The sequence below is a fragment of the Hemicordylus capensis genome, chromosome 6, assembly GCF_027244095.1.
Source record: "Hemicordylus capensis ecotype Gifberg chromosome 6, rHemCap1.1.pri, whole genome shotgun sequence".
NCBI lineage: Eukaryota > Metazoa > Chordata > Lepidosauria > Squamata > Cordylidae > Hemicordylus > Hemicordylus capensis.
Window position 1 is genome coordinate 76,146,665 of NC_069662.1, and position 19,615 is coordinate 76,166,279.

General features: G+C 43.6%; 1 protein-coding gene across 1 annotated transcript in view; it reads left to right on the forward strand.

The window, feature by feature from the left end:
• DDC (dopa decarboxylase) overlaps positions 1-19,615 on the forward strand; it is an 89,585-nt gene that overhangs the window by 58,720 nt on the left and 11,250 nt on the right. The window contains exons 8-12 of the mRNA XM_053263202.1: positions 41-135; positions 3,409-3,476; positions 3,777-3,853; positions 14,598-14,617; positions 14,934-15,032. Coding sequence (XP_053119177.1) covers positions 41-135; positions 3,409-3,476; positions 3,777-3,853; positions 14,598-14,617; positions 14,934-15,032 — 359 coding nt within the window. The remainder of the gene's footprint in view (positions 1-40; positions 136-3,408; positions 3,477-3,776; positions 3,854-14,597; positions 14,618-14,933; positions 15,033-19,615) is intronic.

Genomic DNA, 19,615 nt, shown 5'->3' on the forward strand with positions numbered 1-19,615 from the left:
GAAAACTGTTCTTGCTTATGGGATTTCTTTCTCCTTCTAGGTAATGAGGAGAATATCTGGATGCATATTGATGCAGCCTATGCTGGGAGTTCATTCATCTGCCCTGAATTCCGCTACCTTCTCAATGGAGTGGAAGTAAGCAATAGTCAAGTCATGGTGTGGTTTCTTAGAACGGTTTGTGCTAAACATAATTTTCACCTAATGCCTGAACCCAAACAGTTAAATTAAAAAGACAGATTCCTGTCCCAAAGAGCTTGCAATCTAATTTTTGACTGCCAGGGAAGGAGGAGAGTGAAGAGAGAAGCACAGGTACCAAAAGAAGGATATACACAAGCACAGCTACATATAATTACATGTTGCTCATTCAGTTACACACCCATGGTTCTAGATGTGTCAGTGGCTGAGGGGAAGCAGCCTTGTAAGCTCTGATCCTGTGGACTCATTCGGTTGCCTACATGTTCTCAGCCTTTTTGCCGGCCTTACCTGCTGCGTTTTAGCCATAACCATAAATAAAGTAAATAAACAGATTGACATAAAAGACAATGGAAGACTGCAGGGGAAACTTTCCATGAAGACACTAACCCTGGAATTCCTGCTCTGAACCCTGATCTGCTCAGAGAAGAAAGAACAAAACAGCACAAAATATCATGAAAAGATGGGGAAAGCTGGCTTTTCCCATTGAATATCCATGTAGATAATATTTGGATATAAATCATATTTATATATTTGAAACAACTGTGATAGTTTATTGACCATCTCCTTGCCTGGAACAGTTTTAAAAATCAAAACTGATAAGTACAAAAAATAAGGATATAAAATCATAGGATGATGATATTCTGTGGTAATCAAGCAATAATAAAATAACCACAACTTCATTCAGTACTAGCCAGACTTCATATGGAGTATTCAGTTCTGGGCACCACGCTAAGAGAAGGATGTAGACAAATCAAAAGAAGAGGGCAGCAAAAATGGTCATGGATCTGAAAAACAAGCCCTATGCAGAAAGGTTGAACGAACTGGATATATTTAGCCTGGAGGCTTTTCAGACAACAGGAACATTTCCAGACGGGGCTCTTAGCTTGGAATGGAGGGTGTGCCTTTGCACATTGGCTGGATTTGCACTGAATTTCGTGCAAAATATTGGGGAGCAGTTCACACACGATTCAGGTTTTTAATTGCACGTTAGAGTCTATCTACCATGATTTATGTCAGGGTAAAAAAAATCCACTTTTGCTTTGCAGTAAAGCCTACAGTCTGGGAAAGCTCCAGGCTTCACCAAGAGGCTTTACTGTGAGTTCATGGCATAACGGATACTCGGATGGAAAAAGAGGATTGTTTTACCCTACATATAAATTGGGCTAGGTTCCAATATGGAGGGAAAACCTGAATCGTATGTGAAATGAAATATCTGAAATATTGCATGGACTTCGGGGTAAATCTTGCCAATATGTGAATGTACACCCACCCTCCCAAAGTAAAGTCGCAGTAAAGTCGCCATCTAAAAAAGCTCCTGGAGAAGAGAAGTCTGGAGTGAGGGCATATTATGACAGCACTCTTTCAAAACCTGAAGACCTGTTACACAGAAGAAGGCAAAGTCTTGTTCTTTGTTGCCGCAGAAGGCAGGACTACATCTGATGGACTTGTTACAAGAGGGCAGGTTTTGGACTGGACATTAGGAGAAACTTCTTAATATCAAGAACACTTCAACAATGGAGATAATTCCATCTGTCTTGGGATGGAATCCCCCTCCCTGGAGGTCCTCCAGCAAAGGCTGTGTTGGGGATGTTCTTGTTAATAGGTTTCCTACATCGAACAAGGGGTTGGACTAGATAGCCTACAAGACTCCCTCCATGATTCTGTGATCCCATCTAACATCCTATGTGTAATAGTTGCCTTGCTTTTCAATAATGCTTTGCCTGTGCTTACTTAGATAAGGACAGTGTAATTTCCTGACTCTCTCCGCAGGCTACCAGATAAATGCCTTGTCTTCCATGTCTGTGAAGCAAAAAATATTACTGTTTGGTGAAGGCTGATGCCTAAAGAGATCCAGTGAGTAGGGGCTAATAAAGAAAAAGAAGGAAAAAAGCTCTAACCAATAAAGCATCCCTCTTTTTCATTTTTATCAGCAAACAAAGCTTGCTGTAATTTCCTGTGTAGGTTTTATTGGCTCCTGAAGGAAATGAATCATCACCCACAACATAGCCCAGCATCTTTCAGTGTAGCAACTATTCACTAGGTTTGAATAGATTTCCTACCTCTAGCCATATGGAGTTTCCCCCCCATCTCTGATAGGGGAGGCTTTTCACAAAAGACCTGTAGCCTGATGGAGAAACTGACGCAACTGGATTCTGCTTCGGTAAAGCAGCGAAATGCTAGCGTTCCAAACCTCTGTACCATTTATCCTTCAGATACCTGAAGAAATCAGAAAATGAACCCAAGCCAGCTGGCAACTTTACAATATGGGCAACTCACAAAATAAAGAAAAAACACAGAGCTGCAATTCTGTTGGCCACAGAGAGGCTTAGTGTGGTGCAAGACGTCTCTGCCACCAGGTCTCAGATGCAAAGAGCTACGTTTGCTTTGAACAGCATAGGTATCAAATCTGCTTTTGGGACTCCCTTCAGTTCAAAAGCCTTTTGCCATGCAGCATTTAGGGTGGGGGGTTGCTGTTCAGAATGCACATGTTGAAATGCTCTTGGGTGCATGAAATGAACTGAAGAGATCTTTGGAGCTTATTTTGCAGTCCCATATTTCACCTTAAGTGGTGTAGCGGGGAAATGCTTGACTAACAAGCAGAAGGTTGCTGGTTCGAATCCCCGCTGGAATTGTATTGGGCAGCAGCAATATAGGAAGATGCTGAAAGGCATCATCTCATACTGCGCAGGAGGAGGCAATGGTAAACCCCTCCTGTATTTACCAAAAGACAACCACAGGGCTCTGTGGGTGCCAGAAGTTGAAACCAACTTGACTGCACACTTTACCTTTAAGGGTTGATCACCTCTGCTGTTTTTGTGATGCCTTGAGGAAGATTTTGCAGCTGCTGAGTAGCATCTTCAGTAAAAGATGGATAAAAATAACCATGTACACCACTCTGAGGCTCCTCGGAAGAAGAGTGGGATATAAATGAAACAAACAAACAAACAAACAAACAATGAAGAGGACTCCATCATCCAACATATTGAAACACCCTTTTAAATTAATAAAGGAGATTTCTCCTCAGAATCCTCCTCTCTGAATGTTGTAGTTTCACCTTGAGTCTCTGAATACTCCAGTATGTGCCATATTTCATCAAGACATCACACACCCATATACCCACCCTGACTGGGAAAACTAGCAGGGCTGTTATCCTTCAATTGTTGATCTCATGTTACTTATTTCTCTAATTGGTGTTTTTTTTAATCCTTTCAGTTTGCAGATTCATTTAACTTTAATCCACACAAATGGCTCTTGGTAAATTTTGATTGCTCTACTATGTGGTAAGTAAGGAATACAAAAATGGAGAGTTAGCACTGTACAGTGTTATCTTCACATTAGAAAGGGGTGGGTGGGGTTAAATTTGGCATAGGGAGGAAGGAGCTGCGATGGCAATGGAGGTGGGCGCTCCAATGGCAACCCCATTAATTATTTGGGGGTCCAATTTTAATATGCAGTCCAAATTCAGTAGATTAAACTACCAATTAAATTGATTAAAGTTTGTAGTCCTACCTTTAATCAAGTAGTTGGATTCTTAGGTAGGCCATGCACTGGCAAATTATCTGTATTCAATATTTGTGCAGGGTGAAGAAGAGAGCAGACTTAACATGTGCCTTTAAAATAGATCCTGTTTACTTGAAGCACGACCACCAGGAATCTGGTAAAATACTTTTAAACTATGTTATATTTGCCTTACTTTAAATGTCATGTTGCTTATTTATTTATTTATTTATTTTTATTTTATTTATTTAGTACATTTATATACTGCCCCATACTAAAAAGTCCCTGGGTGGTTCACAGTATAAAACCATTAAAATATTAACATAATTAAAATAATTTAAAATGCAATAAAAACTCTAAAACCAAAGCTTTAAAACTATACACTAAAAAGCCTGATTAAACAGGTATGTTTGTAGGACCTTCTTAAAAACATTCAGAAAAGAGGAAACTAATTTCCTTAGGAAGCAGGTTCCAGAGTCCTGGGGCAGCTCTAGAAAGGGCCCGGTCTTGAGTCGCCACCAATCGAGCTGGTGGCAACCGCAACCAGACCTCCCCAGATGATCTTAACAGGCAGTTGGGTTGATGAAAAAGAAAGTGCTTTCTTAAATACCTTGGACCCAAGCTGCTTGTCAATGTTTGTGCCAAACCACTGTTAATTTCACTTTTCCTTTTCCTTAAAAAGAAGTAATAAGCCAAGTGTGTAAAGAAATATACTTTGAGAAAGTATCTAAAGAAATCATCACAGAGAGCATTCCTACCCTCTCTGATTCCATATGCCAAATGGTTATAAGGACCATTGTAATGCATACACTCTCCATGAAAGAATGGAAAGGATGCAACCTTAAAATGAATGAATGAATGAATGAATGAGAGTGTGGTTAAAGCATGTTGAGTAAGAAGTGAAGCTCTACCTGTTGACAGTCTGATCCCATGTACGTGACACCAAAAGATGTTCTGTTGCAATCTGTAAGAAGTATTTCCATATAATGGTTCCATTCAGAGACTTTCCTGTGCAGCTGAGAAACTCATTTGACCAATGGCTCCTGTTCTGATAGTGTCAATCACTGTTGAGGGAGGAACTAGGAGAGTGGCTCCCTAAACTCCCCAAATAGGTAGTGGCTTATGTGAGAGCAGACAACAGCAAAAATATACTTGATGGTGAGCCTAGCTCTGACCCAACAAAGAGCATTGTACATGTCACCTAGGTGCTGGCTGAGGGAGAGGTTACTAGAGGCAAATGGGAGCCAACATGATTCATAATGTTATCCATACTATTTCCAGACAATTCCATGCTCTTGAACAATATTATTTCCTTCAACACTGGGCCAGTGCTTTTCAGTGATCTTCAAAAGGAATTAGCAACAATGATTCCAACAACTTCCTTAGGTTATTTAAATTGAGGAGTAGACAGAAGGCAGGCAGTGGGCTATTGGTGGGTGTGGCATTTCCTCTGCACAGGCCTCACAAGCCCTGGGCATACAGTCCTCAGGATGGGGAGAGGGTTCTAAGCACCCTGTTCTGCCTCCATCTGCTAGGAAGAGGGAATGCCTTTTTCTTCCACAGAAGCCTATACAGGGAGGGAGCCACCCTCCATCTCCACTGGCCTCCTAATCACTGGCCTCAAGCCCATTACATATGTTCTCAAGGTCAGCTGACAACCCTCTTAGCCCCTCCCCTGCCTTCCATTCCCAGCCTCCTGTATTCTGCCTGTTAGTCCTTAAAGGAGCCACTTTACATGACTCAATTTCCTCTCCCTGAATCATCTGCAGAGACCCCAGGGTTGAGCAGAGGGACCAGCTAGCTCCTGGTTGCAGCCAGGCAATGGCTTGTTGGGCCATTCTGGCCCAGTCAAGGGTGGCCATCCTCCCAGCTTCCTTGCTCTGCCCTACCTCCCTGCATGGTTGCCGTCAGCTTCATGCACAGCCAGACAATTCCTGGCTGTTGATCTGCTCACCACCCAACTGGGTGAGTGCCCCACCCTACTGGGTGTTGGGGAAGAGTCCTGACAGTGGGTCAACTACTTCCTGGTGGATCCTGTCTAGAAAAGCAATTCTTATCATCTTAATGTTCTTAAGTAAAAGAGCATGCTCGGGACCACAGTGCATTAACCTGTTCAGAGATCATGAGTCCTTGCATTGTAAATCTGAAATATGTTGGAAGACCATGGGGATTCTAGTAAAAAATAAAGTGGGTCACGCATGACTGTAGTCTGCCCACTGTTAGTTTAATTCATTTTTAATCAAATATGATGTAAGGCTCAAAATGGGTCTCTCTGCAGCCAGTCTCTGGCACTTTACCTTTTGTGGCACCCATGTCCAGACTCATCCACAAGCAGGAAGGATTAAAACTTCATGGACCAAGGGTTTTTTCTGGGTGTGCAATGCCAGGCTGGGCACTGTCAGCTGACCCCAGCCTGGCTGTAGTCATCTGACCCCTGGGCTCTATAAAACCCTTGACTTCAGACCAGCCTGACACTCTAAGCAGCACAGTAAAGCAGACTTGCCTTGCCCAGACTTGCCCTAGCAGGCTTCTTCTTGACCGACTCCCTCAGTGACCCCAACCCAGCCCTGACTACACTTCCTGCCTCTGGGCCTCCATTTTGCTGCAAACTGCTCCTTCTATTTCCAACCCTTCACTTCCTTAGCCAGGGCATGACACATACCTTGCCTTGCACTCAATAATGGTTTCACTGTTTGTTCTGCCGGTGGTAGGCTATCTCCTTTGCAGCCCTCTTCATACACTCAGCTATTAGTTGTCCTGGATATCACAATCATCAGCAAATGTAATGGTTCATTTTTCCCTCTTAACAGGATATCACTAAAAAAAACCCAATCCCAAAACCCAATCTCAAGGCTTTGCTGTCCAGGTTTCTCCAATATGGCAACTGATACTTTCTAACTTCTTGTTTTCTGCCAGATCCTAATGTAAAAAAACATCTTTGCCATTTTCTGTTTGATGCCTTTTCATAATTACAGTAATGTTCCACATTTCCATTGTAAGTCAAACCTAGCTCTTAAAAAGAACGAAAAGGGAATGTCTTCCAAGTATACCAGTCATCTGAATAGGAAAAACCCAAATCTGTCATTAAACAGTAAAAGAATTTCTTGGAACATTCCTAACTCCATAAATATAGCTCTCTCTCTTTTTTTGAAACTATATCTGATCTTCCTTCCTTCCTGTAAAATGTGTAGAATTGGCTTAAAGCATTTAAACATGACATTGTGAATTCATTCATTTTGTTTGGTCTACTTTCAAAGTAGTCTAAAATAGTAATTTATAAGCCCTAATGGAGAGGTTGATTTAACTTTTAACCATTCACTTTTGTAGCTGAAGCAATTAGCAAAGGCTACACAGGGTACTTCCAGACAGTGATATATTCTATCTGCTTTGCTGTTTTTCTTTGAGGAATGTTGCTGGACTTCCATACAGCACACAAAGGTGCATCTGGGTAATTTTGGACCATGAACCTTATGAGCTTATGCCTGCCTGCCCACCCCCACCCCCACACAAAATAAGCATCTTCTGCATATATTTCACCATAAACCCACAGGTTTGGGCCAGAGTGCATTTGGGGATGGTGGGGTGGGGGAAGACTATATAACTCTCAAAGGATCCATACATCTTCTTGACCATTCACCACAAACCCACACCAGATTACATTTGCACCAAAAAAAGGGGGGGGGGGAGAAAAAGGACTATGGAAGCCCCAGTGAATTCACATAGCTTCTTGACAATTCACAAACTAACTGGGACACAACACACATCCCTAGCTCCACAGTTCAAACCCAAAACCAACTTGGACATATAATGCATTTGTGAAGAAAATAAATTGAAACTACAACAACATTATCATTATCAACCTTGATTATAACCTTATCGCAATAAAGGAAAAAGGGGCGGCAGGAGGGGGAGAGGATAGAGAGAACTCTTTCTGGCAGCTTTACTGCACTAGGGAAAAATTCATTAAATATCACAGGATTGACCAATTTCCTTGAAATAAAAATACACAGAGTCCTACCATATTATGCTACCTGTGTGCCCAGTTTCAGAACTCTAAGCCCCACCATTCTGGATATGTAAAGGGATACATAGGGCAAAATGGGGGGCATGTTCCACTTTTAAAAAAATGAAATTGGGGCTTCCACCACTCATATACCAAAGCCCTGCAGCATCAAAGAAAGAGAGAGTTCCTCCTCAGTTTCTCCACCTCAGCAGTATCACACCCAAATTAGGTGGGATGCTGCAACCTCCTCATAACTTCGTAGCAAAGTTGGATTAATCCCCCCCTTACCCATCACCCACATGTAATTTCTCACCTTAATAATTTTTGGGCCTGTTAGTTGGCAGCAGAGAAGAAAGGAGAGAAAATCTAGCAGAACAAGCTATAGTATCTTTGCCCCAGAGCAAAACAAGGAAGTGATGTCATAATCATATCAGCCAATGGGGGGGGGGTGCATTATCAGTCTCTTTCCAGGATTGCAGTTTTCAATTATTTTTAAAGTACTTCTTAAGGAAAACTATAATAGTTAGAGCACTGGGGGTTTTCTCCTCTATAGGTATTATATGAGTAACAGATAACACAATGAATTCTGAAATTTAGGAAAATACTCGATTGTGCTATGGGTGGTGAGTTGCAAGAGGACTGATGCCCTTCCAGCCCAGGGAGTGTAGCAAAGTTGGAGTGGACTCTGGGGCAAAAAGTGAAGATGGGTCCCTGATCTCTCACCTTCTTTTACAGAGAGGTGGGAGTGAGAGAGCAAAGAGCAAGCTGTCACTTAGCAGGTAGCCACCATCCTCCCTCAACAGCTATGGGACATATGTCCCTCCCCGTGTTCAGCTATAGCAACACACCTGCTTTGGTTCACCCCTGCATGCCCCCTGACTTCCGCAGCTGGGTGTAGCTGGGTGCTCCATTTCACTTTCAGTTCTCTCCAGGGAGTTATTCACACATGGCTTCATGCTGCAGAGAACCTGCTTTGCAGCAGATTCACAGATGTTTAATTCAGAGGATTAAATGGACAGTTCACATAAGGTTGGCTCCTCTCCGCAATCCCTGGCAGATTTTTTCCCCATGCGTTCCCACAGCTTGCTCTGGGTTTTTCCTCCAACCAATCACATCACAGAAGAGGAGGTGAGAGAGCTTTTGTTTTGTTTTGTTAGCTTGACAGCTGGTTGCGGAAGTACAGCATGACAAAGTGCCAAGCAGGCAAATCAAACAGCGGAATGCTTAACCCGAACCTGCTGAATCTGACCCAGAACTTTGCTGATTTTTATAATGAACTTGCCTTTGTGAGTGAGTGCTTTCATCACCTAATGTCTCCCACCTCCCACACCATCTAAGAGGCAGGGAAGTTTAAAGTAGAAATCATTGCTTTCTTTGTCATGAAGAAAAATGCTGGTGAATCAGCACAGACAAAAAGGGCTCAGCTTACATCAGTTTCCATTCTGCATATCTAAAGCCTATGTTAAGACCCACATTTTGCAGTTTGTGCTTGTGTTTAACTCAGGAATTTCTCCCTCCCCTCCCATTCTGGACTCCTTCCACAGAATTTCACCAATCTGCCACAACCCCTACCCACCCCCAGCACTTGAAATTGCAAATCACTCAGAACAGACCCTACCCAACACAGCTGTCAAACTCCCCTTCATTGAGTTTTGGAAAATGCCGAATTACTGGCAATGGTCCCTACACACATCAAGGGAGAAACAACGGGGCATAAGAGAAGCCTCAGGGTTTGTTTTTTTTAAAGCCGCTGAAAATAGAGGATTTTTAAAAGCTGGACATAATTTGGGCTAAGCCAGAATGCGCAGCACTGATTCGGGGGGAACAGAGTTGTGTCTGTCCTGGTCCCTGATATCCTGCAGGGACTTCGGGGTAAATGCAGCTAATATGTGGATGGGCACACTCCATTCCGGAGGAGATTCGAAGTAAAAAGCCATGTGTGTAAAGTCTCCAGGTGTGGTAGTTTTGTTTCTGCAGTAACTGCCTGTTCCTTTCCCTCCTTTAATTCTTTTAAAAAAGATAAGCCACTGCTGCGGTAAACTGCTTCTCTGATTACTGCAAAATTCTGCCACAGACTTCCTGTGGATTCACACTCCACACCTGTTTCTTCTCCTGCCTTTGGATGGGGTTCATTTGGCTCCCCGGTTTTTAATTTGGAGGGACAAATTGCTGGTCTTGCACAACACTGCTTTTAACATCCCCAGTGCTGTGTGACACTATATTTCTGCTGCTGCCCACATCCATAGACTGGTTAAGTTTTTGCATATCAATGCCCCTGTCTCGAGAAATAGCAGGAAATTGACACAGCAGCAGTTGGCACTGTGTTTTTTGAAAATGCCAGCAGAGTTTGGATATTTATTTATTATTAACAGACTAGAGGTGCAGAAAAATGGAACAACATATGAAATTCAAAAACTCATGGGATTATTTTTTTAAGGTCAGATGCACTTGCACACAACCAGCTGTTGGAAGAGAAAGCAGGCCAGGATACAATAAGGGGAGGGGTGTGGTGGTGTGGGGCTTATGGGCCATTGTTCTGAAAGTGCACAAGAAACAGTAAACAAACAACAACAAAGAACTCCACATTTCAGTGGCTGTGTGCCCTTGTACACAACCAGCCACCAGAAGGCAGTGACAGAACCAACACCTGCTATATTTCAAAACACTTCATACCACAGTGTGGATAGAGAAGCTGAGAAGTGTAAGAGCAACTTGTGCAGAAGTGTGTGCCCTGATGCCTGCTGCTTTCCTTGTGTCAGCCAAAGGAAGCTCACGTGAAGAAGCCCTCCATCTGGAAGTACTCTATGTGTAACTTAGCAATAACCCCTGCTAATTGGGCAAAGAGGCTGGGCACCTTTCTAAACGGTGGCCCTTTTATGTTGAGTAAAGGGTTGCAATTGCCCATATTCAGTACAACATTGAATCTATTCCCATGGTCAGTAGAAAGCGGGCTACGGGAGTCTAGCCCACTTTCTACTGATCGTGGGAACCACTAGGCTAGGAGGCAAGCCTGGTGGTTCCAAGGTGGCTAGCCCGCCTAATCCTCCCTTCCATTAATCTCATTTTTTTGCTCATGTGCCGCCGTGGCACAAGTAGACCCCTGACTGGGAGCCTCAGGCATCCCTCCAGAATGCCCTGCATGCTCGCCCCCAATCCCCATGGGGCTGTGACGGAGCCGGTAGTCGTGTGGGCGGCCGATCTGGCATTACAGTATAAGATAATCTGAGGATATAAAATAGTGAGGCTCTTCTCACGATCAGTGAGAAGAGCCTGGAGTGGGTTAGTGGGGAGAGCGGGCTTAGCCCGCTCTCCCCGGACATGAGCAGGTAGTCTGCTCCAGGTGGCTGAAGCGGCCACCCACATGACTGCTGGCTCTGTTAGGGAGCTGGTGGGGGCTGGGAGGAATGGGGGCCGTGTGGCCCCCAGAAGCTCCAGCATACCCTGCGTGAGCGCACAAGGCATGCTGGAGAGACCCCTGAGCCGGGAGGCTGCTTTTAAGCCTCCTGGTTGGGGGTCTACTCGTGAGTTGCCGCAGCACGGCAACACATGATTCAAAAAGCTGGGTTTTAGGGCAGGGTTACTTTAGCCAGTTAACCGCTTGGAAGTGGTTCTCATGGACAGGTGAAATTGGGCTAGGCGTGGTGTAGTGGTTAGAGTGCTGGACTAGGACCAGAGAGACCTGAGTTCAAATCTCCATTCAGCCATGATACTTGCTGGGTGACTCTGGGCTGGTCACTTCTCTCTCAGCCTAACCTACTTCATAGGGTTGTTGTGAGGAGAAACTCCAATCTCCCTTGCTTTTACTAGGAAAGAGGTTAGCACTCAATGTATTCTAGCACCTTCAGCAACAGTTTCCTTTAATTTTTACCCATTTTGAAAGATGGGAGACATCCACAAAACCAGAAGATCTTCCTGGATGTGGTAGCAGGAGCCTAAATTTAGGTACTCGATAATCTGGGGGCCCTGGTTAGCAAAGTTGACACACTGAAAGCCATTCCTTTGTCGCTCCAGGATGTAAACGACTGCAAGTTTCTTTGTCAGTATGCTTGTTCTATGCAATTTCATAATTGCCTAGCAATTAGCGGCTCAGGAGGAAACGAATCCATATTTTGTGTGGAACTATAATTTTGTATCAATTTGCAGGGAAATTGTGCTTTACTTTCTGGCAGCTGAAGGACAGCAGTCAGGTGGCAACATTGGAAGGATGCTCCTTTATACACTTTATAAATGCACATATGCAGCCTTAATTCCGTTCATCTGGGCTACAAGGAGATGTAAAACTAAGGCTTATAATCATGGTGACAAGGACTAATAGCTGATTGCATTACGTGGCACAGTTTGTTTCTAAGAGGTTACTAGTGGATCATTAGATGCATCGCTTGCTACAGCAACATGCAATTAGTTACCCGTCGCCAGCTGCCTCTGTCTTTTGCTCCAGCTCTACGACCATTAAATCACTGTTGCCGATGAGATGGAAAAGCATACTGTTTGCCTGCTCCTCTGGGGTTCTGGTTCAGTTCCCACCCAAGTCTCTTTGCTTAATTAAGATTTGATGTTTGTCATCCCAGTTCTCTACAAGTTTCTATATTCTATGTACCTGGGTGGGGTGGGGTGGGGTGGGGTGGGGGTGTTAAAAAAACAGGATAAATGGGACTACTGTGTATAATAGGACTGTGCTGAGGGCAGAATTAGATGTTGTTTTGGCAGTATGTGGCCCCAACTCCACAGTTGCTGAGATAATGGGCATAAGCGGGAGAACGGTTAAAAGGGAAGATTGTAGGAGGAAGAGAGAAGGGTGCTTAGCCCTTCCTAAGCCTGCAGTTCTTTGCTATGACTGCCCCGCTAGCACTAGGATGTTTCTCGCCTTCAATTCTGGCTTACTTCTGGTTTCACTGCTGGCAAAAAAAAAAAAAAAAGGCTTGAGGGGCATTTGCAGGGGAGAATTGGGACAGGGAAAGAATTAAGTACCCCCTCCTATCTACCAATTCTCCACTTAAAGTGCCCCTCAGCCTGAAATTACAAGAGAAACATTAACAATTGGGAACCTCATGTTTCCCTCTTAATGCCCTCTTCCACCAGCAACTTGCACTTGATCACATTGAGTTTCACAAAGTGATGGAGCTGGGGAGTGGGGAATTCTACTGTATATCATAGAGACAAGAACATGACCCTTATTTTGGTTAACTGTACAAGGAATATAGTATACTAGCTGACCTGGCACAGAGCATCTGCTCCCCTAGTTCTCCCTGCCTCCCTCACCTTCAGCCCCATTTCATTCTCCTCCCCCCCAGCCCCATTTTGTTCTCCCCCCGAGCTCGTTCTCCCTTGGTGGCCAGCCTCCCTGGCCACTGCTTCTTCTCCACGGCAGGTCTGCCTGGCCACCGCTTCTCCTCTGCGGCCTCTGCCTCTGCTTCTCCTCTGCCTCTGCTTCCACCCGCCTGCCACTGCTGCCTCCTTCTGCCTGCCTGTTGCCATTTTCTCCACCAGTCAGCCTCCACCACCGTTTCCCCCCACCAGCTGGCCAGCTAGTGCAGCCATTTCCCCCCTCCCACCCGTGGCTATCTTGCAGCTCTCTGAACTCTCGTGAGAGCTGCCACACATGGGATTAGACACGGGTACGTCTTAGAGAAATATATATAAAGAAGATATAACCTGGTCAAATGATTGTCCTCAGAAAGGTTACATACATAAACCATTCCAATGTGATTTTCCTATGCATATTTGTTTGTGGGTTCAAAATTCATTCTATAAGCAATGAATATTTGCCAGAAACAATTGGCTTTCTAATTCATCATCATTCATTTATTATGCTCCACAACCAGCCAGCAATTACAATAATCAGCAGTTACATAACTTAAAACACTCTGATACTAAATAATAATGAATAATACTAAACTGCCAACCCACCACCAGAATCACACATGTACCTTACATAACATAAAGGTTAACCATTTGTTTCCTGATGTTACAAGCAGTGGCACAAAATCTGGCCACACAATAGGTAATCTTGGCATCAGAGTCAGAAAGAAGAAAATTTACATAAAAGTCATCTGGCCTGCCTGGAGGCTCTCTATTTGTGAAATAAGAGGGTTAGTGACTTATATTGATTCCCCCAACAATGAAAAATTAATAAATTTTAAGCGATAACCAAGTTATTATTTGCTTTTTTCCATGTTCGTAAGATTGATTTTTCCTGAACAAATATTGCTTCATAGTGAGGGCTTTTATAGTGGAAAGATGGGGGTATAAATTTCTTAAATACAATGAATAAATAAGTAAAATAATGGGAAAAGAACCACTGTTTAGCTTTGATTCCTCTAGTCCCAGTTGCAGTGGAAAGGCAGGCTTCCTGCAGCGTCCTGAAATAGCTTGATCTTAACTACTTCTGGCTCCTTCACATGGAAATAAACTTCTGCTTAGGAAATAGTGCTCAACTTGTGGGTGGATTGTCATGTATGTGGACAATCCATATGTATATCATGTATGTGGACTACAACTGGCCTTATCTTTCCACCATCCATACTCAGTAAAATACACAAGAGTGAGGTCATCACATATATGGTGCACTATTTTCTACATGGAAAGCACTTTTATACAGGAAATAGTGCTTCCCCTGTAAAAACTTGGTTGTATGTGAAGCAGCCTCCTACACGTTGAGAAGGGCTCCAGCATCTAGAATCTAGACTCCACAGGTCTAGATTTGAAAAATCTAGACCTCTGTGTGGTGCTCAAATGCCCTTTCTTAGGTGCAACGCCCAGCAAATGAAATCCAGCATTTGACCAGCCCAGATGCTTCAAGGATTGGACTGTATTAAGGTATAAAGGTGTTATATTAAGGTGTTTTTATATAAAAGTGTATGTTTATATATGTATTACATTATCTCTTTTTCTTAATTTACAGGGCTTATTACTGATTACAGGGTAAGTACAGTGTTCTCTGCAAAGACATTATGCACATGAATGCCACAATATTTTTCATTTTTCATATTTCATTTCACCAGAATGATCCAGAGTAAATGTAAATAGTTAGAGGCATAAGAAGGAATATTCATTATCCACACACATCTAACTACTCTGGAGTTTGGCGCAATGTTTGGTTCTTTGAGTATGTTCTCTTAAAATTAATTCTTCTACCTATCCTGGTTACTGAAAAATCTAGACCTGCGTAGGTAGTTTCCCCTTGAGTATGTGGATACTCTTCTCTATCAAAATTAATATTTTGTCGTCTTATCTTCAGCACTGGCAGATCCCCCTGGGCCGTCGATTCCGTTCCTTGAAAATGTGGTTTGTGTTTCGAATGTATGGTGTGAAGGGGCTCCAGGAATACATCCGCAAGGTAATATTTTATTTTACTGGTAAATTTTCAGAAAAGATGAGAAAGAAAGAAAAGAAAGTTAGAAACATAGTAACATAGCAACCTGCCATATACTGAGTCAGACCATTGGTCTATCTAGCTCAGTATTGTCTTCACAGACTGGCAGCGGCTTCTCCAAGGTTGCAGGCAGGAATCTCTCTCAGCCCTATCTTGGAGAAGCCAGGGAGGGAACTTGGAACCTTCTGCTCTTCCCAGAGTGGCTCCATCCCCTGAGGGGAATATCTTGCAGTGCTTTACACTTATAGTCTCCCATTCATATGCAACCAGGGCAGACCCTGCTTAGCTACGGGAACAAGTCATGCTTGCTACCACAAGACCAACTCTCCTCTCCACTGCCTTTGGACACAGGCTTGCCTTGAAAGCATGCATGCTCAAGTAATATGGCATTTCCTTAAGGCTTATCATAGGCCTGCACAAATTGTGACCTACCAAACTGAATGTGTTCTAACTATGGGATATAAGCACACAGGAGGGGAAAGAACATAGGAAGGAAGGAAGGAGATAGGTGCAGTAGTGCTTTATAAAAGAGTAGATCCCAACAAGTTTTGAGCAGAACTCTTCTTCAGGGGACTACAACATATTAAAAATATACTAATAAGGGATAGCTATAAAAGGAACTATATACAACTATACACAGTTTAAAAAATAGATAAAAGCAAACCATGATTATAAAAAAGGAGATAAGATAAACCTCAAGCACAAAGACAAAAGAGGTTGTAATAACATTTCATAGAGCCCTTTCTCACAATCATGTAAGAGGGCTTGAGGGCGGGTGGCAACGAAGGCAGCAGAAACTCACCTTCCCCGCAGATGATCCTCGTGTTATTGCTGGGTGCGCAAATCACATGTCTAGGCGATCTGCTGCTGTCCCAGGCAGCGCAGAGCTGCGGGGGTTTGGACATGTCGTCCTGGTGCCTGGAAATCCCTCAATGCACCATGCAAGCATGTGGTACATTGTGGGGATCTCCCCAGTGACAGCTGGTGCTGACACTCGGTCAAGAAAACCGGGTTAAGGGACCACTCGCTCCCTTGACCTCATAAAACTGCCCAGCTTCTTAGCAGGGTTTGCTGCTGAGGTGCTGAAAGGAGCCGGATCCCACAGGAAGTCAAGCCCGGGTCTAGCTGCTTGTGAGAACAGCCTCAAGGAACAGGAAGTTAAAACAGTATAGCAAAGATATAAAAACTAACTAAACCAAGGTTATGATAAACAGCCTTTTGCAAACAAGCTAGCACATTCAAACAAAGGTATTTAAACAGACTTTTAAAAAGCAAAAAGCCCTCTAAGAATTTAGGATTCCAGCAGGGGAGCAGTGAGAGAACAGCGCCTTTAAAACTGAAAGAGAAGGTGCTTACTGTACTGGCAGGCCTGCATGGCACTCCCCCCACCCTCTCAGCGGCACACAAATGGCCTCTGCGCCTGCGTGGCTTGTGGGCAAATAAAGGCTTTTGCTGACAATTGGGTAAATCTTGTAGAAGATGCCAGTGTTTACTGATAATGAGGCTATTCACACGATCGTAGAAAATCGGGCTAGCCTCCACTAGCCTGATTTTCTACAACCGTGAGAACCACCGGGCTCGGCTGCAAGCCCGGTGGTTCTTAAGCAGGTCACCCGCTTCTGTAGCCCGGTGCGAGCGCTCCACAAACCCAGTTTTTGAAATCGTGAGTTGCCATGGCGCGGCTCCTCACAAGGAGAACCCCGGCTGGGAGGCTTAAAAGCAGCCTCCTGGCTCAGGGGTCTCTCCAGTATGCCTTGCATATTCACGCAGGGCATACTGGAGCTTCTGGGGGCCATGCGGCCCCCATCCTCCCAGCCCTCGCCAACAGTCGGGTGGGCGGCTGATCTGGGAGCTGGCAGTCATGTGAGCGGCCGATCTGGCCGCCCAGGGCTGCCGCCCTGCTTGTCTGTGGGGCTTTAGCCCGCTCTCCCTGCAAACCCCCTAGAGGCTCTTCTCACGGATCGTGAGAAGAGTTTCAATGTGTTTTATGTTACAAGAGTAAGTGTCATGAGTTAATGGCACTAACATCCTGTCGCAAAAACTATTTTATTTGCTAAGTTCGGCTTTTGGTAAGTTTGTCTTTATAAAAGGTTGATTTATAAGGCGATTAAGATAACCTCTATTCAGTAATTGTATCTGAAGAATTTTGGCTTGTTTTTGAAAAGCACTCAAGGAACTACAATTTCTTCTTAATCTCTCATTTCTGAGTAAGATAAGTTTATTTTCAAAGAAGCTGGATGGTTGTCATATTTTAAAAAAGAATTTACACCCCTAGGTTTTCCATATGTGTCTGTAAAGATTTCTCTACCTGTTTTTTTCAATCTGGACATCCAAGAAATGGATCTTTTTGTTATCATAAGAAAACTGAAATTTAATAGTTGGATGTTCAAATTCTAATAATTGAGCAATGGAGCAGGTCCAAATGAGAAAAATGTCATCTAGGTATCTTCAGTATCCAATAATTAAATTCACAAATGGATTATTTTTCATGATATAATATAAATTTGTTTTTAATAAAATCCATATATAGATTGGCCAACACAGGGGAAGATCTGCATCCCTTGGCCACTCCCGAGATTTCCCAATAAGTATCTTTAAATTGAATTTTTATTTTTTTTATTAAGAGATACAGTAGCCAATGATAATGAAAATGATGTAGGAGGTTCTAGCACCAGTCTTTGGTTGAAGACATTCTCCATAATCTTTAAAGCTTTATCTTGTGGAATGTTGGTATATAAAGGTAAAGGTAAAGTTGTGCAGTCAAGTCAGTGCCGACTCTTGGCAACCACAGAGCCCTGTGATTTTCTTTTGTAGAATACAGAGGGGGTTTACCATTGCCATGTCCCATGCAGTATAAGATGATGCCTTTCAGCATCTTCCTATGTATCGCTGCTGTCCGATATAGAAGTTTCCCATAGTCTGAGAAACATACCAGCGGGGATTTGAACCAGCAACCTCTTGCTCCCTAGGCAAGTTACTTCCCCGCTACGCCATTAGATGCCTGTGATATATAAATAAGTTACATCAATTGTTACCATACAGCACTGAGAAAAAGGCAATCCTTGAATATAATGTATTAAAAATCTGCGGTCTCCTTCAAATATGTGGGGATTTTGGATACATTGGTTTTTTTTAAAAGACTCCAATGTCGGTGCACATTTCAGGGGTGTCATCTATCTCCTCTTTTTTCCAAATATAGTGTTAGAACCCCTGGCTTGTGCTATTAGAGACTCTGATAATACAAAGGGCATTACACTAGGTAGGATTGATCACAAGTTGATTTTACATGCAGATGATATTTTGAGGTCATTCACATAATCAAAACTGTATTCTATCCAGATTTGGGAGCTGTGTGTGTTCCCACTTTTCAGTTGTGTGAAAGCAAATTCAGAGGAAATCCTGAGTACAAGTGATTGTGTAGAAGCAAAGTAGGAGGAAAAGCTACTCAGGGTCTCCTCTTGCTTCCACACACTTGCTTCCACACAATCACTTCTACTCAGGTTTTCTTCCTACTTTGCTTCCACACAACTGAAAATTGGGAGCACACACAGCTCACAAGCCCGGGTAGAACACAGTTTTTGATTGTGTGAATGAGTTCTATATGTTTTCTTTATAAACCAGAGGATTCCATTCCTAATATTATTTCCTTAGTTCAAAGGTTTGGTAATTTATCAGGTTACTCCATAAATTGGGGTAAATCTGAAATTGATCATTTCTGTACAGTCAGCAAGGTATTGTTGTTGTATTTACATTTGGTTTTTCCAAGGACAGTCAATTTTATCTTAGTAATAAGTGGGTTGGTATCTTACAAACCTGCATTGTAAGGGTTAAGTTAGTTTTACTCATGGGGCTATTCTCAAGATCGCAGAAAATCGAGCTAGCCTCCACTAGCCCGATTTTCTGTGATCATGAGAACCACCGGGCTAGGCTGTGAGCCTGGTGGTTCTAGAGTGGGTAACCTGCTCAAGAACCCCTGCCCTAAAACCAGGTTTGCGGAGTGAGCGCTCCGCAAACCTGATTTTGAAGAGCGTGAGTAGCCGTGCTGCAGCTTTGCGCCGCGCCTACTCATGAGGAGACCCCCGGAGGGGAGGCGAAAAGCCGCCTCCTGGCTCTGGGGGTCTCGGCAGCATGCCCTGCGCACTTGCACAGGGTGTGCTGGAGCTTACGGGGGCCAATCGGCCTCCGCTCCCCCAGCTCCCGCTGGCTCCATCATGGAGCCAGCAATTGTGTGGGCGGCTGATCCGGCCGCCCAGGGCTCCAGCCATGCTCGTGTGCGGGGAGAGTGGGCTTAGCCTGCTCCCCCCGGCCAGCGCCCCAAACCGGTTCTCACTGATCGTGAGACCTGGCTCATGGTCTGCTGTTTTACTAATTAGACCATACACCTGTGGTCTCCATACCTTATATAATATGAGGACCAGTTCATAAGTAACTATTTACCATTATCTGTGGCTTTAGTCTTTTTAAATACCTTTGTTTGAACATGCTAGTTTGTTTGCAAGAAGTTATTTATCATAACCATGGTTTAGTTAGTTTACATACCTTTGCTA